The sequence below is a fragment of the Salvelinus sp. IW2-2015 genome, linkage group LG17 (genome assembly GCF_002910315.2).
Source record: "Salvelinus sp. IW2-2015 linkage group LG17, ASM291031v2, whole genome shotgun sequence".
NCBI classification, from domain to species: Eukaryota; Metazoa; Chordata; class Actinopteri; order Salmoniformes; family Salmonidae; genus Salvelinus; species Salvelinus sp. IW2-2015.
In genome coordinates, this window is record NC_036857.1 from 26900424 (window position 1) to 26925681 (window position 25258).

General features: G+C 39.8%; 4 protein-coding genes across 4 annotated transcripts; 2 read left to right on the top strand and 2 right to left on the bottom strand.

Moving 5' to 3' along the window:
- The first annotated feature begins 17 nt into the window (after nt 1-17).
- LOC111976634 (transcription initiation factor TFIID subunit 8) lies at nt 18-9260 on the top strand. The gene is made up of 8 exons (XM_024005624.2): nt 18-192; nt 696-855; nt 1042-1140; nt 2970-3032; nt 3517-3641; nt 3784-3931; nt 4144-4286; nt 4533-9260. The coding sequence occupies exons 1-8, from the start codon at nt 145-147 to the stop codon at nt 4671-4673; spliced, it is 927 nt and encodes a 308-aa protein (XP_023861392.1). The 5' UTR covers nt 18-144; the 3' UTR covers nt 4674-9260.
- Nucleotides 5690-7204, bottom strand: LOC111976308 (ciliary microtubule-associated protein 3). Its single transcript, XM_070447738.1, has 6 exons — nt 7186-7204; nt 6967-7103; nt 6655-6753; nt 6292-6425; nt 5879-5996; nt 5690-5771 (listed from the first exon to the last, which is right to left on the bottom strand). Exons 1-6 carry the CDS (start codon nt 7202-7204, stop codon nt 5703-5705), a joined length of 576 nt encoding a protein of 191 aa, XP_070303839.1. The 3' UTR covers nt 5690-5702.
- On the bottom strand, nt 8104-14409 carry LOC111976623 (V-type proton ATPase subunit S1). The gene is made up of 10 exons (XM_024005603.2): nt 14205-14409; nt 13775-13901; nt 12782-12856; nt 12171-12361; nt 12009-12046; nt 11772-11857; nt 11329-11573; nt 10559-10612; nt 9902-10133; nt 8104-9761 (listed from the first exon to the last, which is right to left on the bottom strand). The coding sequence occupies exons 1-10, from the start codon at nt 14327-14329 to the stop codon at nt 9546-9548; spliced, it is 1389 nt and encodes a 462-aa protein (XP_023861371.1). The 5' UTR covers nt 14330-14409; the 3' UTR covers nt 8104-9545.
- A 1124-nt stretch (nt 14410-15533) lies between these two features.
- On the top strand, nt 15534-25249 carry LOC111976628 (rab GDP dissociation inhibitor alpha). Its single transcript, XM_024005614.2, has 11 exons — nt 15534-15821; nt 16723-16830; nt 17071-17170; nt 19758-19892; nt 20043-20241; nt 20437-20568; nt 20794-20893; nt 21070-21241; nt 21468-21612; nt 21830-21884; nt 22007-25249. Exons 1-11 carry the CDS (start codon nt 15777-15779, stop codon nt 22157-22159), a joined length of 1344 nt encoding a protein of 447 aa, XP_023861382.1. The 5' UTR covers nt 15534-15776; the 3' UTR covers nt 22160-25249.
- Nucleotides 25250-25258: the final 9 nt, after the last annotated feature.

The window sequence follows — 25258 nt, forward strand, 5'->3', positions numbered from 1 at the left end:
AGGAGTTTTTTCTACCGGAAATGATGAGTGTTTTGTTTTTCTGTCTGTCGTGTGCCTAGCTAGCTAGGCGAACACTTTTGTTGTCAGAAAGGTGTGACTTTGTGAAATAACTATTTGGGAGCAAATAAACAACCTACCGTGCAGATGGCGGACCCTGCGGTGATGGCGGGTGGATTCAGTGCTATAGTAGGGGTAAATAAGATTGTTTGTAAGCTAACTTGGCTACAATGTTAGCTATCATCAGGCTAGCTTGTCAACATAACGTTAGGTTAACTACAATGGGTGTAAATCGCCTGTCTCTGTCKAAATTAAACTAGCACATTAAAATACACAAGACATTTTTCCAGAATTTTGCCTCCTCAAATGACATCCATTAGCTAGCTAAGTTTAAACGAATGTTTATTTTTTTTACTCGGCAAGTCAAGAACAAATTCGTATTTACAGTGAACAGTGGATTAACTGCCTTGTTCAGGGGCAGAACGACAGATTTTTACCTTGTCAACTCGGGGATTCGATCTAGCAACCTTTCGGTTACTTGCCCAACGCTACTTCCCGCCCCCGTTGTTGACTTGCTGTTCACAGTCATGTCATGCCATTTGCAAACTGGTGTCGTTAATCCTGTATAAGCGTGTAGGTAGCTAGTTGGCTAACCATGAGAGAAAGTGTTTTCACACTGACATCTGTATGTTTTACAGCGTTCAGGGTGTGGTAAGGCGACGTCCAGCCCGGCAGAGAATTACCAGCTTGCCCGGCGTCGCACCCTCCAAGTGGTGGTGAGCTCTCTGCTGACAGAGTGTGGGTTCGAGAGCGCAGAGAAGGCCACCGTGGAATCACTGACTGAGATGATCCAGAGCTGTATGTAACCATTGTGTTTTGTTGTTTTTGAAAATGTAATTCATACATGTTTTGGATTAAACTAATAACCCTTTGCTGGCTTGAATTAAACAACAAGCCATGTCAAGTGACTAGGCCTTCATGAAATCACCACAATTGTCTGTATTACTGACCTCTCATCTGTGTCTATTCCCTGTACTTTTTCAGACATATCTGAAGTAGGTCGTTGTGCCAAGGCATACTGTGAACACACAGCTCGAATCACGCCCACCCTCTCTGACGCTGTGGTCACACTCAATGAAATGGGTTAGTTTAACCTCAGGAAAGATGCAAAATAATTACAGCTTGAATTAGGATTGGGCGGTATACTGTATTTTATGATATACCGGTATTGATGCAGGGACCAGTTTGGGTTTTTACTTTACCGGTATTTGAATGTTCGGTTTGTTAAATGTGATACGCCATGTGTAATGTCAATTTTTATAGTTTACTTTGCTACTTGAGTCATCTCTCTCCGTGCCACTTTCCACACAGACCTAGCCACGCCCCTGTCACTCAAGGAGCACATTTGATGTTCCTCAACCACGAGACACTTGTGTTCAGTCTGCGTGGTCAATTCAGCACATGCAACAATGTTGATGACAACAATGCAGTTTTCAATTTGCTTCTTAATATAAATCCACAAGCGTTCTATAATGACACTATTAGTTTTTGTTTCTTACATCAGCAAACAGCTAGTTTGTCTTTTCTTAGCAAGTTGCCCTAAATCTTGTGAGACACTAATTGTTAGCCGCTAATAAATGTACTGAGTAAGAGCAAACGTAGCTAGCTAATACAGCTTGATAATACCAGTGATGGTGTAGACCTAAATCAGCATGTTTGTGCAACAGTATCTTCTAAATCAGAGGAATATGCAAAGCAAGAATATGTTAGCTACATGAAGTAGCTATAAGAAAACATTCAATGTAGCCAAAGCTTTTAGAGTCCAGTAGGAAACGCTTATCAACACTTTAGTTCCTACCCTCTCACAATAACTCCTCCCTGGCATTTTAATTCATTGTCATCTCAAAAAACACTATATTCAAAGTGCCCACTTATATTCTAACTATAGAATTAGAATAGTCATTCTATTTCCATGATTCCAACAGTTTTGCTCTAATTGGCCAGTCAAATCGCAATTGCAACATTTGGTTAAAAATAAGTCCTAGATTATGCCCTATGTGGCAGTGTGGACCTTATCTCAATTGAAAAGTGGTGTAAAGTACTTAAGTAGAAATACTTTCAAGTACTACTTAAGTAGTTTTTTTTGTTGGTATCTGTACTTTGCTTAATTTTTTATTTTTGACAACTTTTACTTTACTACATTTTAAAGAAAATACTGTACTTTTTACTCCATGCATTTTCCCTGACACCTAAAAGTTGTCATTACATTTTGAATGCTTAGCAGGACAGGAAAATGGTCTAATTCACGCACTTGTCAAGAGAACATCCCTGGTCATCTACTGGCTCTGATCGGGGGACTCACTAAACACACATGCTTTGTTTGTAAATTATGTCTGAATGTAGGAGTGTGCCCCTGGCTATCCGTAAATAAATAAAAACAAGAAAAAGGTGCCATCTGGTTGCTTAATATAAGGAATTTGAAATTATTTATACTTTTACTTTCGATACTTAAGTATATTTAAAACCAAATACTTTTAGACTTTTACTCAAATAGTATTTTACTGGGTGACTTTTACTTGAGTAATTTTCTATTAACGTATCTTTACTTTTACTCAAGTATGACAATAGGGTACTTTTTCCACCACTGCAATTGAGTGCAGGAAATACAGAAATGATAAAAGTGCTGAAATTTGTTTTGGTTGAATTGAGCAGTATAAAACAATCAATGGAGAAAGACAATCAGTGAATTGAAATCACTTAATGTATGCGTTGCCACCCTAGGATCACTCACTACTCATAAAGCAAATGTAGAACTTTTATTATTCATAAACTAAAAATACCGTCATACCGTAAAAAATTGTTTTTAAATACCATGATATAATATTTTGGCCATATCGCCCAGCCCTAGCTTGAATATGAAATCCCTATTTAATTTGTCTTCATTAACTTATTTGTTTCACTTACCACCACAGGTTTCAATGTGGACACTCTGCCAGGGTATGCCAAGAGATCACAGAGGATGGTTATAACTGCTCGTGAGTCTTTACTGTTAGTAGACCCTCAAGAGGCTGGTATTTACCCTGCACCTTAGAGGCTGCTGCCCTATATACATAGACATGGAATCACTGACCACTTTAATAATGGAACACTAGTCACTGTAATAATGTTTACATACTGCTTTACTCATCTCATATGTATATACTGTATTCTATTCTACTGTATTTTAGTCAATGCCACTCCCGACATTGCTTGTCCTAATATTTATATTTCTTAATTCCATTCTTTTACTTTTAGATTTGTGAATTGTTAGATACTACTGCACTGTTGGAGCTAGGAACACAAGCATTTTGCTACACCCGCAATAACATCTGCTAAATATGTATATGTGACCAATACAATTTGATTTTATTTAGACTACAACTGAGGACAAAACACAAGAACACTATAGAGCAAGCTAGTAACTGGTCTTAGAATGAAAGTAGAAAGACGCTTAACTGGCAATCTGTGTGTATTTTTCAGCTCCAGTGACGAATGCTCCTGTGATCCCAAAGGCCTTGATTGCTGGACAGAAACGCACTCATCCCTCCCACATCCCCAGCCACTTCCCTGAGTTCCCCGATCCTCACACTTACATCAAAACTCCAGTGAGTCAACCACACTTCTTAGTTTTCCAAGCCAGAAACATACTTGATTTAGTATTTTTTACTGACACTTTTCCGAGTGGTCTAGTGAAAAGATTTTTAAGATGAACAAATTAGTGAGTTTCCTCGGTTGTCTTTCAATCAGACGTTTCGGGAGCCTGTGTCAGATTACCAGGTGGTGCGAGAGAAGGCAGCTTCTCAGAGAAGGGATGTAGAGCGAGCACTCACACGCTTCATGGCCAAGACTGGAGAAACACAGAGCCTCTTCAAGGATGATGTCACTGCCTTCCCATGTGAGCGAGTGCTTGTTGTTGTTGTCAAGCATGATTCTCATTCATGCTGTTGAATTGAAATGCTGTACCTTCAGTTTTGCATAGTCTGCACAAAAATGCTTCTAATATGGAACAGAAGTTTACTGTTCCCGTTGATCTTATTTCCTACTAGAGAGAGTGTTGGGTACCTGTGTTTACATGGGTAATAATACTGATGCCTTTGTGATTGCCAGTGATCGCAGAGCGGCCCAGCTCCATCCCGTACCTCAGTGCCCTGCTGCCCTCAGAACTGGAGCTGCAGACTCTGGAGGAGACAGACTCCTCTGAACAGGACGACCAGACCGACAGCGAGAACACGCCAGTCAACAACCTCAATGTGAGTCAGGGACATGGGCCAAGGGAAATATTCAACCTTGAGTCTTTATGATCTGCAGTGCAATGTGGTTTAGCCTATACAGAATGAACTTCAATAGAATAATCATAGAATAATGAGGGTGTTTACAAAGCCATTCATTGTTAACAGCAAATCTATATTACAATGTACCTGGTGTGTTGATTGCTACAAAAAAACATTTGTGAAATTAAGTTTGTTTTCCTCATCTATGCCTTTAATCAAATTTAGGATGATCCTGGAGCTGATAAGGAGAATTCCGTGCTTCCTGCTGGGGGCGTGGTTCCCTTGGTGAAGGTCAGTGAAGAAAACATGATTGACAACCCATACTTGAGGCCAGTCAAGAAACCCAAAGTGAGGAGGAAGAAATGAGAGTTTACTACACTTAGCTACTAATTTGGCCACAACGAAGAGTGAATTGTAAGAAGCAGTCAACAGCTCTGTGCCTCTGAGAAGTGGACCCACGTGGACATCTGGGGTCAGGGACTCCAACCTCTCATCTATCTACATGGCAAATACTGCTCATTATGATACCCTTCACCAGTTACATTCATGAGAAAACAGACATTTTGCAATTTAATATTTTTCAAATTTGTGGAATGGTTCTGTCGTGAAAGAAAATATGTAACATTTGCTAAAATGTTATTTATTTTTTAGCCATTTCCAAATTATGATTTCAGTCGTTTGTGAATAATGAGCAGGAAATAAATGTTTTGATTTGTAATTTTAACATTAATTTACCCAAATGACACATTTTAGCCTGTCGCCAAATATACACTGAACAAAAAAATAAACACAACATGTTGGTCCCATGTTTCATGATCTGAAATAAAACATGTCCCAGTTCTTCCATGGCCTGCATACTCACCAGACATGTCACCCATTGAGCATGTTTGGGATGCTCTGGATCGACGTGTACGGCAGTGTGTTCCAGTTCCCGCCAATATCCAACAACAACTTCAGTATCTGGTGTGAAACTGCCATTGAAGAAGAGTGGGGCAACATTCCACAGGCCACAATCAACAGCCTGATCAACTCTATGCGCTATATGAGACAAATGGTAGTCACACCAGATACTGACTGGTTTTCTGATCCACGCCCCTACCTTTAAGGTATCTGAACAGATGCATATCTGTACTCCCAGTCGTGAAATCCATAGATTAGGGCCTAATTTATTTATTTCAAATGTACTATTTCCTTATATGAAGTGTAACTCAGTAAAATCTTTGAAATTGATGCATGTTACATTTAGATTTTTGTTCAGCGTACATGAGGCAAGAATTGGGCAACTTCACTCCCCACTTCGTATACCTTGAGATATTGGTCAATTGTGAGGCTATATTAAAGCTGAGAAATACAATCACTTTATTTATGCTTACATCAGAATTACCTCCAGAAGAGTCAGGAGTAGAACAACTGTAGATATGCCACCCGACTCCTTTGCTTCACAAACTCCTTGTCACAAAGCAGCTATGTATGACAAAAATGAAACGGATGTTATTGCTGACAATACCAGTATACAGTTACATCTCCATATTACTTTGTATAGTAATGCAAAGTCAAACTTATAAACCCACCTCTGTCCTCAAGGCTTTCCTCTCTAATGTGGGCAGTCTACCCCAGTCTGGGGAACCAAATTTCATAGGCCATGACACCTTCCGGTTCAGAGTAGTATCATGAGCATATGTCCCTGGGCTGCATCATAAAAACAGCTGTTAGTAGTCAATCCAGTTGAAGAATGATAGCATGTACATGCTACATGATATTCCTCAAACTCAACTCTTGACTTTGAAGACAGTTCCACTGCTTTTTTTCTAATCAGGGTTTGATTTTGACTAGGTGGGTGCAATTAATAATCAGATGGAACAGAAAACCTAGCAGGCTCCGAACCTCATAGTGTAAGAGTTGAATACCCCTGCAAGAGATAATCAGTGTTTTCCTATTATGGACAGTTTGAAAAGGGTGCCACTCCCCATTAGCATTCACTCACCCTGGTTTGAAGTCAGCTGTAACAGGCTTGGTCCTGAACCTCTTTGTGGTGGAGCTGAAGGGGATTCTGCCAGGAGGGTATACTTTAGACCAGGTTCTGTCCTGCTGATACCTCTGAGGGGAAGGAGTGATTGTCTGGGTGGTGGGAGGAAAACATTTATTGAGAGAAGGATATTCAGAGACCTATATACAGAAGTAAATGTTACAATATGCCTATAAGAAGATAATTTTTCAAATTGCTTTCAATGTAATAGCAATAGGTTGACTCATTTCTCACGTCGTTAGATAAACTTTAAGATTTTTCAAAAACACATTGGCTCTCAACATAAATCATGCATATTCTCATAAGGCTTTAACATCATACCTGAGCACAGGGCAGAAACCGTGCAGATGTCCTTGCAGCAAGAGTGTATCCTTTCTTACTCTCAGGTCTCTTCTGTACATCATACAGAATGGTACCAACCTGTTGGAACAATGACTAACATGAAAAACCTCACAAGAGAATGTAAGGATTTTCTAATGTTGTTTGAGTAGCTAGCTTCTGCAATACATTATTACCATGCGGAAAATAACCAAATTGGTTTATTTGAGATCAACAGGATAACAGATCTTTATGAAGTGTATGGATAGAAGGTCGTTGAAAGAACATGACAGTAAGCTACTCAGAAAAACTCACATGATTGTCATAGCAGCCGGGGCCACGGTGTGGGGCTCCCTCAAGTGACAGCTTATTGCCCAGCCGGTTAGGTGCACAGTGGGTCGGAAACAACTTCCGTTCCTGGCAGCTGCCAAAGGCAACGCACCGCAGGGGAGCTATAAATTCAAAGATAAGATTGGACATTTTTAATTGACGCTAATAGATAAAAACGCAATGGGTGGACGTTAATAATTTTACCTGCATCCAGTGCCGCCATGATCCCTCTTCCTTTTGTTTACCTTCTTACCGGTAACGATGGGAACCAGGTGGATGGATGGTATAGAAGGGATCCAGTTTTTGTCAAATTAACGTCAAAGGTAGATTTTTTGGGGGCGGGGGGATTTAAACTAACCCTAAGTAACCCTTTTCTCAACCTTCTACTAACCTGCTACGAAAAGTCAAATCTGACGTTATTTTGACAAAAACTGGATCCTTCTAGCCATGACAGGATGGATGCGCGGTAAATTATGCAAATACTTGGCTGGAAACTTCAGGTTGACGTGAATGGCTACTCTGTTCTCCACTTTCAACGAATGAGAATGAACTCGTTTACTTTACTTTTGCAATTTAATAATGTGACCATAATGCAATATTCATGTGATAATTATAATCAAACATATGTTATCTGGAGGCAATGTTTGGACAGTTTGACCAGACAAATAAAAAAACGGTTACACCTGTTTAAGCAAAGGTTGTGGGACATTTTAAACTACCAAAGCAGCCGTTTTTATCTCAATATCAAATCYTTTCTAGCTAACAATTAAGTACCTTACTGTGATTGTTTTCAATAAAAATTGTCAAAAATAAGTAAAATATATATTATTAGCAAAGAGCAATTTCTCAAGCAAGAATTTTGCAAGGACTGTCTGGGAATGTTCTGAGTGGGAGGGGAAAACTGAAAACAAGCTGTTATTGGCAGAGGTTTGGAACTCTATTGGTCTATTAACCAATGATGGTGATGACATCAAGCATGCCAAAACTCCATCCCACCAAAACAGCCTTCTACTAAATTCCAGGCAGTCTTTTCAAACAGCTCTTACACTAAAAGGGCATGTATTATTTCAACCTCATAGTGGATATTTACATAAACTACAGGAAAAACGCTTTTGACTCCACTGGGCCTTAAAGGATAGTGTTTAAGAGGCACATTTTTTATTCTTAATAAATTGCAAGAGTTGCTTCAAGATGGCAAAGCATTGGATTTGAGTATACATTTGGTTCTGTATGTGTAGGGGCATGAGGGTCCCTGATAGTTTGACATTTCATGTAATTTCAGCATAACTTTACACTTGTCAATAATAAAAATAAAAAACACAGGCTAGCATTGTTGTGTAAAACTGTCTTTTTGGAACAAAGTGATACAAAACAATTTGCACAGCATTCTATGATCTTAAATTCATCCCACTGGCATTTCTAACAGCAATATTTAGGGTAGGCATTGTCAATAGCATAAGTCTGCACACATACGTTCAACTTCATATATACACATGCAATTCTTTCATTATTATTATGTTCTCTTTTTAAATTACACAGCTGAGAAACTTACAAACAAAGCAAGTGAAATACAACTAAATCAGTCCCACAACATGCTACAATCACATTAATTAAATTGGCAACAAAAGCTTCTCTCTGACGATCAGCGGTATTACTTGTACAAACAAACCCCTTAATTGGCACTCATTGAAACATGCGTGATCCGAGAATGTATCAAGGCAAAAGAGGAGTATTGACAGTACATCATGCAGTTTCCTTTGGGCAAGTGCAGATGAAGAGAGGCTATGGAATGTACCGCCTTGCAAGATAAAATGATAACACAGACATAGAAACACATGGATGGTGTCAGAGGAACACCGGCCATGTCAGGGGAACGCCCTAAAAATTGTCCGACTCCAGCCACCCAAGTCATAGACTGTTCTCTCTGCTACCGCACGGCAAGCGTTACCGATGTACCACGTTTGGAACCAACAGCTACCTGGACTATCTGCATTGACCCTTTTTGCACTAACCCATATGACTCATCACATAAGCTGCTGCTAATGTTGATTATCTATCCTGTTGCCTAGTCACTTTATCCCTACCGATATGTACATATCTACTTCATACCCCTGCTCATCTACTCGGTACTGGTACCAAAGTTATCATTACTCACTGTGTATTTATTCAGTTATTATTTCTCTGCATTGTTGGGAAGGGCCCATAAGAAAGCATTTCACTGTTAGTCTACACTTGTTGTTTACGAACCATGTGACGAATAAAATGTGATTTGACAAAGACTAAGAGGATGGGAATGCTCAATGCTGACAATCAGAGAACAGGGTGGAGGTGGCTAAAGCAAGTAAGCGAATGACAATAGAATATATCGAATAAGTCATGAGCAAATCAAAAGGAGGGAACATAAGTTAGGGGAGTGGAGGGGTTAGCCTGGTTCCAGATCTGTTTGTGTCGTCTTGCCAACTTACATTGTCACATGGTCAATGTCACACGACAATGACCATAGGGGTAGGCAAGACAGCACAAACAGATCTGGGACCAGGCTCAGGGGCTTTCTCTTGTCTTCATTACTCCGACTGAGGCACTGAGATTGAGGGGCCTTTAGGGTCGTCAAAGCGGTCCATGGAGCGTAGCTGCATGATCATGTGCATGCCGTAGGTGAGGATTAGCAGCATCAGCAGAGAGGTGATCAGGCCCATCCAGATCCCTGGTGTGAAGAAGCCAGCACAGTCACTGGCATAGGAGAAAACTGTTGTCTTGTTCAGTATACTGAAGCCTTGGATCTATATGGGGAATGAGGGAAATAAGCAAAATGAGTAACAAGGAATTAAAGAGTAAAGACTAAACACTTTTTGTTCAACGAACCCTCTAGAACACTGCTTATTGACGGGCGCTTTCTTTTCCGACATTCATGCATCAGTACCTGGAAGTCGGTGAAGAGAATCCTCCACTGGGTAGCATTCTGAGTGCGGGGCACAAGCAGTGCATTACGGAAGTTGTTGACATTCTGGCAGTGGAAGGAGTACTCTGCCGGGGCGTAGATGCCCCGGCTGCCATTGTAAATGGCTGTATCGGCATTGAATAGCAGTTGCACTGTGTCCAGGGTGAACCAGTTTCGTGCAGACACAGGGTAGCGCCGCTGGCTCATGGAGAAGCTAGAGAAGATGAGACTTCGTGAGTATCATGCTTTAATTAAGCAATAAGGCCCGAGGGGGTGTGGTATATGGCCAATATACCACAAACCCTGAGGTGCCTTATTGCTATTATAAACTGGCAATTAGAGCAGTAAAAATAAATGATTTGTCATACCCGTGGTATACAGTCTGGTATACCATGGCTTTCAGCCAATCAGCATTCAGGGCTCAAACCACCCAGTTATGACACATTTAATGTGTGTAATCTCACGCTTAATATAGGAGTGAGAATGTACAGGAATTCATTGTTTATACATTGGACAGATCGATACATGCAAGAGCAAGGTGGTGTATTTTCATAGGAACTGATGCTCTGCACTTTGGTGTAATCTTTTATAATACTTGTTTTGCGTACTATCGTGATAAAACTACATTATAATACTTACATGAGACGGAAGGGGTTGTACGTTGGAACAGAACTTCCATAATCAAGGACAAGCCTGAGAAAGACGAGCACACGTTGTATTCAAAACATCCGCCATTATTGTATAGTGTAATAGTAATAATGTCACCAATAAACAAATTCCAAATTAATCAATCAACACACAATTGGGTAATTTGATCGTGCTAAGAGATGTAACACTTGTACCATAAGACACTAATCAACTGTACTTTGTACAGTACCAGTCAAAAGTTTGGACACACCTACTCATTCCTGGGTTTGACTTTATTTGGACTATTTTCTACATTGTAGAATAATAGTGAAGAAATCAAAACTATGAAATAACATGTAGTAACCAAAAAAAGTGTTCAATCAAAATATATTTTATATTTGAGATTCTTCAAAGTAGCCACCCTTTACCTTGATGACAGCTTTGCACACTCTTGGCATTCTCTCAACCAGTTTCACCTGGAATGCTTTCCCAACAGTCTGGAGAGAGTTCCCATATATGCTGAGCACTTGTTGGCTGGTTTTTCTTTACTCTGCGGTCCAACTCATCCCAAACCATCTCCATTGGGTTGAGGTTGGGTGATTGTGGAGACCCAGGTTACTTTATTGGTTAGTACATGATTCCATATGTGTTATTTCATAGTTTTGATGTCTTCACTATTATTCTACAATGTAGAAAATAGTAAAAATAAAGACAAACCCTTGAATGAATAGGTGTGTCCAAACTCTTGTCATGTCATAGTAAAATGAGAGTATGAAGCTCACTGTGAATTTGTTTCATTACAGAAGGACCCAGCCGTGCTCACAGAGCCACCTGGAGCAAAGGTCAATGGACCGAGGTCAATCCATTCCAGGTTATTAAAGCTGACGTTGAGATTCTGGGCCCAGAGCATGATGCAAGGGCCACTAGTAGTGTTAAACATCAAAGGAGGTTTGACCTCATCGATAACCGCCTGCAGCAAGGACCGGCCCATAGAAGACTGGCCAACCATGGATGGCTCCTCAATCACCTAGGGAACAAGAAGGTAAGTAGAACACAATAAAAAAATACAACTTTATTGATAAGGTCAGTAGAACATAACAAAAGAACACCACATCACTTTATTTGAAGTCAGGTGAGGGGACAGTAGAAACTACAATGCTGAAAACATGCTTATACACATCATGTAGATTAGAAGCATATGTTTGATTATTTTAAAGTTACTTACTCGTGAGGGCTTGAGTCCAGTGTAAATAGCAGTGTAGGGAACACCCTGGGCTTTCATGATGCTCAGAACTTTACCAATGACCTCATCTAGGGCGATAGGAAAATGCACCACTCAGACATACCGTATGACACATTGTTGAGTCACAGAAATAAGTAGTTATTGAATACATAAATACCAATATATAAAATAACAACAGGATTTGGACAAGAACAATAAATGGTCAAAACTTCAACTTACCATTGCTACGCAGGACTTCCTTACAGGACAGGTAAGCACTGGAACATAAACAAAGAGCATGAATATACAATACATGCTTAAGTTACTGTACGATTGTGAATCAATCAAATAGTATTTGTCCAAAACACTGGACTCTATAAACATTTGGTTTAATTGTATTACCTAGTAGAATAGGGCAGGATGATAAGCAGCAGAGTGTTGTCTGATGCATTGAGTCGGAGATGCGCCAGTGTGTCTGGGTCTACGCTGAGTGGGGAAACACCCAGCTTCTCCTGTAGCAGACCTGGGACGGCACTAGCACCAAGCCATGACAGGGCAGGCAGCACCAACGAAGAGGAAGACTGTAATGCAGACTGGGAGAGAGAGAAAGGTCAAAGTTAGTTATCAACCTATATCTGGGTCTGAATTTATAAAGTGTCTCAAAGTAGCACTGCTGATGTAGGATTAGATCCCCACTGTCCATGTTATCTTACTCATTGTGATCTAAAACCTCTCCTCTGAGATCCCCAGCTGTTCCCTGTATGATCTATTCCAGAGCTAGCACACCTGATTTAACTTGTCAACTAATCATCAAGCCATTGAATAGGTGAATCAGGTGAGCTAGTTCAGGGCAACAACAAAATTGGGAACCGTCTGGGGGTCCCAGAGTAGAGGTTAYAGAACCACTGATCATAGATCACCACTCCAACACTGAGATGACACTTTATGAATATGGGCACTGATCATATTAGTATCCCAATACCCAGCCTCACCTCAAAGGATAGAATACTTACCTCCAGGTTGGGAAAGGCACTCTCATGATTGTTTCCAAAAACACCCCCATACCTTGTGAAGTCATCTTTGCTCAGCTATGTAAAAAACAAAACACATAACAACAACAATGTCAGTGTCATCTGCTTCAATATAAAAAGCTAAAACCCTTTTTCATAGTATCAATATTACTACATATCTAAAACAGATGGTCTGAGAATGGGAAGTAGTAAAGGGGAAGTGGGGCTGTGGCGCATTGTCACACCAGAATGAGAAACACCAGGCCAGGGCATCATGGGCTTCATTGCATTTCCATACAGGATTCACCCCAGTGTTTTACCCAAAAGGCTCAGACTTTTCTTTCCATCTACGTGGGCCGACACCATGCTCACGGGGCCATGGCTCCGGCGGACCTGCTCTCACTTGGGGCCAAAGACTGCCCCATGGTACTTTTCAGCTGTCATTTACATAACAATAGCTAACTGTGAACAATAGCTAACTGAATTCTTCACAAGTCCTCACAGTCAGCCCTAGCTATGGAAACAATTTCCCTAGTATAACATAAGTGTGTATACACTAGTGTCTACCTCTATCACTCCAGTATCCCTGCAGATAGTAAATATGGTACTGGAATGTACTGACCCTGTATATAGTATGCTTACTTTCTCATTTTCTTCTTATATCTATTTATCGTGTGTTTTTGTTCTACCTTATGTTGTGTAGTATTATATTGTTATTGATTACTGCATTGTTGGGTTTAGAGCTAACAAGAAAGGCATTGCACTGTACTTGCGCACATGACATTAAAACAACTTATTACAGTCAAAAAGCATACTGCACTGCAGCTGGTCTAGCTCTGCACTACTGTTCCCTAAAGCAGGAGTACAGTAGGCTAATTAGAATTTGACATTACATACTAACACTGGCATTGATCAGGCTTCAAATAGTATTTGCCAAGTAGTAGACAATGTTTCATTGTACAACTGAATACAACTATGATTTATCTCAGGCCTGACCTTGTCCTGTAGGAAGAGAAGCACGTTGTGTGGGGCAGACCCCAGAGCAGAATTTAGGTAGGACATCAGTTGGTCATTAGATATTATGTGACCAGCAGCTGGAGATGCCATGGGTGGCAAGGTGTACCTGGATATATGAACAAAATAGTTTTATATCAATAGAATAACAAGACATCTAACTACTACAGCTGGACACAAATCAACAACTTACATGGCAATGATTAGAAATACCTAATAAAGATCCTTTTTTTTTAAATTAAGGATAAATGCATTTACCCTGCTAACGTTATACGTCTTATAAAACTGAATATAGCTAACGTTACAAGGCTAGCTAGCAATCCAGCTGGAATGGTTAGTTTAGCATGCTAGCTAGTTAAACTAGCACAGTGCTTAAAATCCCTTCGCTTTCAAACTAATAACACATATTTACCCTTCACTGGACCACATTACAAGTGGTACCTGACTGCTGCAATGTCCAGTAGATAAAAGGGGAAATAAAAGAGCAATAAAGGCCATGATAGTACGCAATTTACTTGACGACTCAGATCCTGCCATGGTAGGTTTTCTTTTCCGTAAAGTCCAAGTCACGTGGGGTAAATCAGCTGACTGTCATGGGAGTCAATGGAACACTTCCTTCTCACGCAGCCTGCCCTGACCCATCTTTTCACAAAGACCACATTGAGCTTTTATAAATTATTTACTGTGAATGGGAAATAATAACTCAATTCAATCTTAACCGTTTTTGGGGGCAAGCAATGTCACAAGTTGCAATATGCAAAGACATTTTTTTACCAATAAAGCCTGATTTCTTGTGGCAATTTATTTAGCATCACAATATTCGATATTTAATCTAATTACATTCGATAAAGATCTGTAACATTATAGAATCTCATTAGGTTATGGTTAGTTTATTTAAGTCGTAGCAGATGTATAGGCCTGTGATTGTATCAACTTTCTATCTGTGAACACCTGACAAAGTAATTGCAAGGCTGTTTATGCCTAATCTCAGAATATTGGTGAATATGATATGGGACTTTCAAAGTAAAACGGGCGCTATATTGTCCGAGAAACCTTTTGCGCTCTCCGTGGTCCTGAAACTTGAACCTGAGTGGCCTGTCAGAACGGGTCAACGTTCAAACAATAAACCTGGCATCCGTCCATGGTGCAGATATGAGTGACAGCTAGCGTGCGCATGTTTGCGGGCTTCATTTTCGGTCCATACAATGGAATAGGCCATATAGTAGGCTATACATACATAGGCTAGGCAGTTGGACGTTTTCAGGCGTGTCTAATCTTGAGGATATAGCCTATAGGGCTAAGATTAATGGCTTTTATATGCCACCCAAATCAGGTTGATGAACGATTAATAGGCTACACAAAGTAGCCAACATAATGCCTAAATAAGCAAGATGAATGTTATGTAACACTTCGCACAGCTGATGTTATACACAGGCTAAATACATAACTCTTTTCATAGTCTATCTGAGCTTTTTCATAACAGCAGTGTTGGCGGAGGAATACCAGTGCATCCGCAATTGCTGCACTACTTCAATGAAAAAAGGACTGAATGGGGAAATAAAAATTAAAAGTCTAATCAGTCAATAGAAGATAATTGAAAAATGTAAAACCTCCGGGAACATCATAGCATATTTATGAATACGCAAGCCTTTAATAGCATAAGTATTTAAACGTGAGTGTAGTGTGAGGAGCAGACGCAAGGGATGTGCACTACTTTCCGACGCGAAGGTATCGTTGCTGTTCCACAGCGTTCCACGGTTAGGGCCGTTTTTGGTAGTTCTCGCCGGTGACAGTGTGGACCAGATTCCACTTATCAATTAAAACTGTTTATAAATAAATAAATACAAACTTAAAACGGCATACACTTGCCCAAAAGAAACGGAGATCAATTGCGTTCGTTCTTCCACTAGGTTTCTTTTCCTGCCAATTTCCTTGAAATTTCACAAGGCAAAAGAGGGCGAGACAGGAGAGACGGTGATACAACATGGATGAGGAATATGACGTGATCGTTTTGGGAACCGGACTCACAGTAAGTAATACATGTTATGTGCTTCATATTAGGGCTTGGTTTGGTGATGTTGCATAGTAAACTTAACATTTATGAAGTTTGCCTATGTTCCCTTATTCATCCAATAATGCAATGGATCAGAGCAACTGCGTCCATGGCTGACTTTAAGAAAATGTGATGATAAATAGCCTATCTGCACAAAAGCTGATACGATATCTTTCAATAATAAATAAAACGATATAGCTAGGCTATTTAATTTGATACATTTGTGTTGTCAATGGATTCTTCATTCGTTGTGCAGCATCTTTAGGCGTAACCCCTGTGTGATGATGGAGTGGGCCTTCATTGAACTGCATTTGAGCAGGCCTGAGAACGGTTTTAATTAATAGAACCTCGCGGTAGAACTGTATAATGTGTCGCCTGTTATCGCACCATGTTCGATGATAATGTATACCGACTTTACAATGACTAAGCCGACATCTTACAGACGCAAGGGATGTGCACAAGGGATGTGTAAGATGGATGTACAATGTCATAATATTTTTGTTTTTTTGTTTAGACAGTTAATGACATAGCCTTAGTGAATATTAACAATATAATATCCAGTACATATGTAAAGAGACCACAAGTTTATTTTCTTTATTTATACTACAATGATTTGTTTTTATGAGTAATATTATTAGTATTATTCATATGGCTGAGACATCGGCTCACGTGTGCACACATCTTGTCCCTCCCTCCTACACCCCTCCTTTCTCTCACTACTTCCTCTCCTTCTCAAACACACACACACACACACACTTTTTCTTTCTCACTCTTTCTCTCTATCTCTATCTCTCTCTCACACACACAAACACACACACACACAATTGTTTTTCCAATACAAATGTTGATTCATATTTTGCTTTTCATTTTGTTTAAGGAATGCATCCTCTCTGGGATCATGTCTGTGAATGGAAAGAAAGTGCTGCACATGGACAGGAACCCCTACTATGGAGGTGAAAGCTCCTCCATCACCCCTCTGGAAGAGGTAAGGGCAGGGAACATTGTGGATCTAATGGTCATCACTTTATGTGTCAATATCTATTCAAATATTCAATCATATTTAATGTATTCCAATGTTTCACTCAACCCTCCATGGTCTATGTCAAATATTTATTATCTTGTACTTTACTTTTATTTATGCCCCCAGGTTAATAGTTTGCAATTTGTTAGAAAAGTAATAGTCTTCATTGATGTTTTCACTCAAGCATATATTTTCCTTCCATAGCTGTACAAGCGCTTTGAGCTGCCTGACAGCCCTCCAGAGTCTATGGGTCGTGGAAGAGACTGGAATGTGGACCTCATCCCCAAATTTCTAATGGCCAATGGTCAGTTGTGGGATTTGTTTTTAAACCATTAGATTAGCTGATTTGATGGTGTTTTGAGAGTCTTTTATGTCCAACAATAATACAAAAAAATTATATATATATACACAAAAGTTATATATACCAGTCAAAAGTTTGGACACACCTACTCATTCAAGGGTTTTTCTTTATTTTTACTATTTTCTACATTGTAGAATAATAGTGAAGAAATTAAAACGATGAAATAACACATATGGAATCACGTAGTAACCAAAAAAGTGTTAAACCAATCAAAATATATTTTATATTTGAGATTCTTCAAATAGCCACCCTTTGCCTTGATGACAGCTTTGGACACTCTTGGCATTCTCTCAACCAGCTTCACCTGGAATGCTTTTCCAACAGTCTTGAATGAGTTCCCACATATGCTGAGCACTTGTTGGAGGCTTTTCCTTCACTCTGCGGTCCAACTCATCCCAAACCATCTCAATTGTGTTGAGGTCGGGTGGCTGTGGAGGCCAGGTCATCTGATGCAGCACTCCATCACTCTCCTTCTTGGTCAAATAGCCCTTACACAGCCTGGAGGTGTGTTTTGGGTCATTGTCCTGTTGAAAAACAAATGATAGTCCCACTAAGCGCAAACCAGATGGGATGCATATCACTGCAGAATGCTGTGGTAGCCATGCTGGTTAAGTGTGCCTTGAATTCTAAATAAATCACAGACAGTGTCACCAGAAAAGCACCCCCACACAATCACACCTCCTCCTCCATGCTTCACACATGCAGAGATCATCCGTTCACCTACTCTGCATCTCACAACGAAACGACGGTTGGAACCGCCGGGATGCTGGCCTTCTAGGCAGAATGCCTCTGTCCAGTGTCTGTGTTCTTTTGTCCATCTTAATCTTTTCTTTTTATTGGCCAGTCTGAGATATGGCTTTTTCTTTGCAACTCTGCCTAGAAGGCCAGCATCCCGGAGTCGCCTCTTCACTGTTGACGTTGAGACGGGTGTTTTGCGTGTACTATTTAATGAAGCTGCCAGTTGAGGACTTGTGAGGTGTCTATTTCTCAAACTAGACACTCTAATGTACTTGTCCTCTTGCTCAGTTGTGCACAGGGGCCTCCCACTCCTCTTTCTATTCTGGTTAGAGCCAGTTTGTATTGTTCTGTGATGGGAGTAGTACACGGCGTTGTACAAGATCTTCAGTTTCTTGGCAATTTCTCGCATGGAATAGACTTCATTTCTCTGAACAAGAATAGACTGACGAGTTTCATAAGAAAGTACTTTGTTTCTGGTCATTTTGAGCCTGTAATCGAACCCACAAATGCTGATGCTCCAGATACTCAACTAGTCTAAAGATGGCTAGTTTTATTGCTTCTTTAATCGGAAACAACAGTTTCCAGCTGTGCTAACATAATAGCAAAAGGGTTTTCTAATGATCAATTAACCTTTTAAAATGATAAACTTGGATTAGCTAACACAACGTGCCATTGGAACACCGGAGTGATGGTTGCTGATAATGGGCCTCTGTACGCCTATGTAGATATTCCATTAAAAATCCCAAAATAGTCATTTACAACAAATAGTCATTTACAAATAGTCATTTACAACATTAACAATGTCTACACTGTATTTCTGATCAATTTGATGTTATTTTAATGGACAAAAATGTACTTTTCTTTCAAAAACAAGGACATTTCTAAGTGATGCTAAACTTTTGAACGGTAGTGTATATATATACACATTATATATATATATATATATATATATATATATATATATATATATATATATATTATTATTATTATTATTTTTATTTTTATTTTTTTTAAGAAAACTTTGTGGCCAAATCAAAATCACCCGCCAGTTGGGGAACCCTGTTACAGGGTGACCAGATGTCCCCAATTTCTGGGGACAGTCCCCGATTTTGGTGTCCTCTCCCCGGCTAGAGCTGTATCTGGAAATGTCTCAGATTAGCCCTCAGAAAAACGCAACTCTGAAGTTATATTGAGGCTGATTTTTCAATAATCAAATGGTGTATCCAATCAGGCATGCATGTGAAAAATGTTGCCTGTCCCTGTAACAAACTTTTTTGCTCCCGCAGCTTTGCCGTGGACCTCATATTTGATAAGTGATACATTGTAACCATCGCATGAACGACCATGGTCATGGCTAAAAAAAGCAAAGGCTACCAAACTTGGATAATTCTAAAATTACTAAATAGGCTACGATTAAGGAAACTGTCGAGGGATATTCCATTTCTGTGTTATAATTAATATAACTATTTGAAAGGCCTATAGCGAAAATTGATAGTCAAATATAGTTCCATACAAACCCCAAAATTGTTCTGCTTAGCCACCCCCCAATATGTTTTGGGGAATATTTCCATTTCCAAATATGGTCACCTTAGCTACTAACCTTAGCTACTAGCCTTACTCACCATATCCATATGCAGACCGTCACCACATCATAAGGATAAGATGGAAGACAGAATTTACACAATAAATAAATGTCAATCTTCATCTCCATCGTGCCTGTTGATGAAACATGGAAATGTTGGAGTAATTAAATGAAGACCACCCTTTCTGTCTGTGAATCCAATAAAAACAGGTCAGCTTGTGAAGATGCTGCTATACACAGAGGTGACAAGATACCTGGACTTCAAAGTAGTGGAGGGTAGTTTTGTGTACAAGGGAGGAAAAATCTACAAAGTGCCCTCAACTGAGACTGAGGCACTAGCTTCAAGTAAGTTTCAATGTGCTATAGATTGTGATGTGTGTTCGCTATATGTACTACAAAATCTGTGATATTAGATTTGTGATATTTAATTAGTATTGTTCTGCTTTGTACAGTATAGTATATTATGCTGAGTATTTGTCTTCACCACTTGTCCAGATCTTATGGGTATGTTTGAGAAGAGAAGGTTCCGGAAATTCCTAGTGTTTGTGGCTAACTTTGACGAGAACGACCCTAAGACCTTCGAGGGCGTCGACCCCAAAGTCACCACCATGAGAGATGTGTACAAGAAGTTTGACCTTGGTCAGGATGTCATTGACTTCACTGGCCACGCCCTGGCCCTCTACAGGACAGACGAGTAAGAGCACTTAAATCTATTACTAATCCCTAATCTCCTAATAAAATGAGGCACTATCATCCCTATCAGGAAGTAAACTGACATTCCAATTCAACATTTCTGCATTGGAATTTCAGTTTACTTCTTGAATTGAAATGGAATTGACCCCAACCCTGACTCTTATTGATCATGTGGCTCTCTATCCCCCAACTCTAGCTACCTTGATGTGCCCTGTTTGGAGACCATCAACCGTATCAAGCTGTACAGTGAATCCCTGGCCCGATATGGGAAGAGCCCCTACCTGTACCCCCTCTATGGCCTCGGGGAGCTCCCTCAAGGATTCGCCAGGTCTGTGTGTAAGATGTGTAATCCCTAAATCCTTCTGGCCTTTCTTTAGTTAGACAAAGCTCTTCATGTTGAATTCTGTTCACTCTGTCACTCTGGATTAGGATAACATTATCTAACTGACTAAATTGTAAATGTATAATGTCTTCAATAGTGTAGAGAGTATTTTTTTACATATTTTATAATATAGTATAAATCATAGTCTCTCTCTCTCTCATACATTTTTAGATTAAGTGCAATTTATGGAGGAACCTACATGCTCAACAAACCAGTGGAGGAGATAGTAATGGAGGATGGCCATGTGGTGGGAGTGAAGTCTGAGGGAGAGGTAAAATCACCATCTAATCTGTTTTATAAAATCACAATCTCTTGACTATATAGTAAAGTGGTCAAGACGGTTGATAATACACTGAGGGAAACATATACAATTGGTAGAAGAGGGAAAATACATTATGTGAATATATTCGATTGACATTGTCTTATATATTGTCCCTCCCCTGTCAGGTGGCTCGGTGCAAACAGCTGATCTGTGACCCCAGCTACATCCAGGACCGAGTGCGTAAGGCAGGTCAGGTGATCAGGGTCATCTGTATCCTCAGCCACCCCATCAAGAGCACCAACGATGCCAACTCCTGTCAGATCATCATCCCTCAGAACCAGGTCAACCGCAAGTCAGGTGAGGAGTGGACCAAGTACAGGTTTACTAAGATGGGATGTTTCTGACTTTCTTTGGTCATGGTGTAGAGATTTTCCCTCTAACAGTAAGTTTACCTCACAGAGATGATAATAGAAGCAGTTTTTGGAGAGGGAAAAAGAGAGGAAAAGAGTGTTGGAGAGAGGAAAGTCCAATTGTAAAATCTGAATTGAATACTCAATGTTCTAACTTGTGTTCTCTCCTCCAGACATCTACGTGTGTATGATCTCCTACGCCCACAATGTGGCGGCCCAGGGAAAGTACATCGCCATCGTCAGCACCACCGTGGAGACCAGTGAGCCTGAGGCTGAAATAGAACCTGCTCTGGAGCTGCTGGAGCCCATTGACCAGAAGTACGTCTCTTCTCCCTCTTCTTCTACTGTTCTCCCCCTTCTTCTACTGTTCTCCCTCTTCTTCTACTGTTCTACCTCTTCTTCTACTCTTCTCTCTGATTGTTTTGTATTGTTCAAAACTGTCTCAGCTCGTACGATGTGTGCTATCACAAATTAATTAAATGAATAGCAGTAAGGACATTTTTTGTGAATTAATAACTGATGTCTTTATCTACAGATTTGTGTCCCTCAGTGACCTCTATGAGCCCACAGATGACGGTACTGAGAGCCAGGTGAGTCAAACACATCTAGATATACACTACCTTCTATATTTCTACAAGATTATTTATGAGACATGTTTTAGGACAAGGCATTGGAGTAAAAGAAACCCTGTGGGATTTTGTGTCTCGTTCAGATATTCGCCTCGTCAGCCTACGACGCCACCACTCACTTCGAGACCACCTGCAACGACATCAAGGACATCTACAAGCGTATGACAGGCAGCGACTTTGACTTTGAGAACATGAAGCGCAAACAGAACGATGTGTTTGGGGAGGATGAGCAATGAGGAGGGAGGAGCATCAGGGAAAGGGAGAGGCGGAGAGAGGAGTGAGAAGGGGTTGTTAATAGAAAAGAGGCCATATCATAGAGGGTAGGACGGTACAAAGATAGGGCTAGGTACTATAGGGGTAGGGTACTAAGCTGGGTACTGTATTTGGGAGATAGTGGGGGAGTCTGAGTAAGTGAAGGTTCTAGGTAATGGGTGGTGATGGATCTGGGGAGTTCTAGAAGGTTCTAGGTTCTGTGGGTGTGGTTCTGACTCCTTTTGTTCATGTCCCTCCCTTTCCTGAGGTCTCCGTACTCAAACACATTTAAAGCACTCACACACACACACACATCGTTCCAAGACTCACATTCCCTATATCTATCACTGAAAAGCAGGGTTGATATGGTCTTTCATTCCATTTTTGATTATCTATAAACTACATGTCTAAACTCTTATCATTAGAGGTAGACTGATTCATTGTTGTGGCAATTTCAAAGTCTTTTTCTCATATCAAAGTCAATGACATTGCAAGAATGTCTGAATTCTGATGTAAAATAAAATGAATGAATGACTAACTGTAGAAAATGCAGAAAGTTTGAAGTGGAAACTGTTTTTGAAAAGACAGTTTGATCAAAAATAGTGATTTGCCTCTGCTCTGGATGTGTCACCTCTAATCAACATGCATGCATATTTTACACATAGTAGGATTGTACATAGAACATGATGACACAGCAGCGTTCTGAAGGCTGGGCCATTCTCACACTGATCATTCCATCCTGTCAACCCTGCTTTCACTCTCGTCTAACTTACTGGTCTGTTACCCATCTTACTTATTTACACAGATTGCTCCTTTTTCAGCAAATATCTCTCTCGGTCAGACAAAATGTTTAAAAATGAAAAGTTATTGATATATCAATGGGCTGTTCTGTCAAACTGATAGTGCTCACTTTGCAGTGCTGTTGTGTTCCCTGCGCTAGCAGACAAGCTAACCGGTGGCTAACTGTTCTGTTGTCCCTAAAACCACGTTTTGTTTCTCTGTCTGTTGTGTGATGTCAAAGATACAGTTTGAATGGTTTATGTTTGTATTTACATCATTGTGAGTTTTATTTCGTAATATTTGGTGCACATTTTCCCTTGCTGAAGTTATGAAGTTTACTGAATTTGAAATGGAAACATAGACTGATACTCTGAAGTGGACTTTATGAGGTCAAACACTGAAAAGGTCATTTGTGGTGTAGAAAAGCGAGAGAGATTCAACTGTGAGGGTCTGTCCGGAGGTTAGGCATGTTGGTGAGGTTTTATGAGTAAGTATGGAAGAGTTTGTCATGGAATGAGAGAGTTTCAATAAAAAGGGAGGTCAGATCAGATCACTACATGTTGAGATGCGATGAAGGCGCCAAGGTGATAAGAACCAATGTAGCTAGGGAATGTCGCAGACTTGAGATCAGGAAAGTGTCACTTTTGTGTTAAAGAAGGCAGACTGAACTCTCGGCTTGTAGTGAAAGGAAGCACCAGATCATGTTATGATCTAACTAACCCTTGTTGTGTATGTCACACAGAGAGACTAATTCCCTTTGAACTCCTGCCAGGCAACCTTACAGTAGCTAGTGGAGGGAAAAACTGGCACTCCCAAAATGTAAAACACTTAACAGGATGCAGTATTACAAAAAGTCCTGAGGCCATGGTATAAAGTGCCTCCCCAGAGTATGAACCAATATGCTTTTACTTGGTTTTAGCCTTAATTTGGGGTCTTATTCAATATTGTTCGGGTTCTCTAAAAATGTGATCATTTCATTATATTTAAAAACAATGTAATCTGCAGATTATTCCTGTCCTTCGAGCGATATTGATGTCAGTTGATTGACTTGATGTAGCAAATGTCCTGTGTATTTCATGACTGCTAACTGTGAACATTGTATTTCCACTAACTACTACCCACATAGTCTATTATTACATAGAGATAGAATCTTAGAATTCTAGTCAATCTATTCACATGGTATAATAACTCCAGTGGTTCTGTAGACTTGGCTGTGCCCTATGTCAGTCTCCCCCATTGTAGCTACCCTTCGCCTCCATTCTGTCTGACCCTTTGGAGTGAGCTGTGTTTTCTTCATCTATATTTCCATGTATGACATTGTTTTGAGGTTTGGATCTGCAGCATGGTTACTTTTTTACAGTACAGTACATAACAATGGTGGGCAGCAAACCTTACCCTTCAAACATTATTACAGTAACACGGTGGAAGCTAGTGTGAATGATTGCCTATCCCTTCCTGTAGTCCCTCCATAACTATATCTCTGAACTACACAGTTATCACATGTTTGGGGTGGCTTTATGTGTCTTATTATTATTATAATGGTCTTTTTTATTTATTTAATTTCACTTATTCAACTTGTTATTGTGGTGGAAGGTTTAAGTGAAATGCTGACTATGCTTCTCTGCTATTAATTTGTTATATCATCATAATGGAACTGATCTGAGAGTGATGCATATATGCAGATGTCATTGTTTTTGCTTTGTTGTTATTTACTGTGTCATGTTTCACCTGATTTAGTGGTTATTATTAGTGTTACATGGGTTAAGCATTATTAACAGGCCTTATAACAGGTTGGGATGGATAATGGTAGGACGATAGCAACAGTCTCTGGCCCTCGGTCATAGGGTTCATTTCACGCTTTTAACATTTTAGACAAATTTCTACAGACTGTGCACAGTTTACACTTTGTGTGAATTTCATTCTGGAATCATGTTATCTTGGTGATACTGGAATAGTGTTAAGTTTACTCTGCAAGCTTATCTAGTTATATTTGAACCTTTTTCCCTTCCTCACCACCAGATGTTGTCTTCTCTTTTTAATTTATTTAAACAAAAGCCTACAATGTGGTTGTACTGTATTAATTTAAGAGTTTTTGCCTTTGACAAATATTATATTGATGATATCCCTTGACATTGACGAAAACATAGGTCAGTCTGAGTAGCAGACAACTTACAATCCTTTGTTTGATCACCAGTATGTGAACAATGCCTAATAATGTATTGTGTAACAAACAAATAAAATGAAACTATGAACGAAATTATAGAAAAAAATTAAAAGCACATGTCAAATCCAAAGTGTCTATG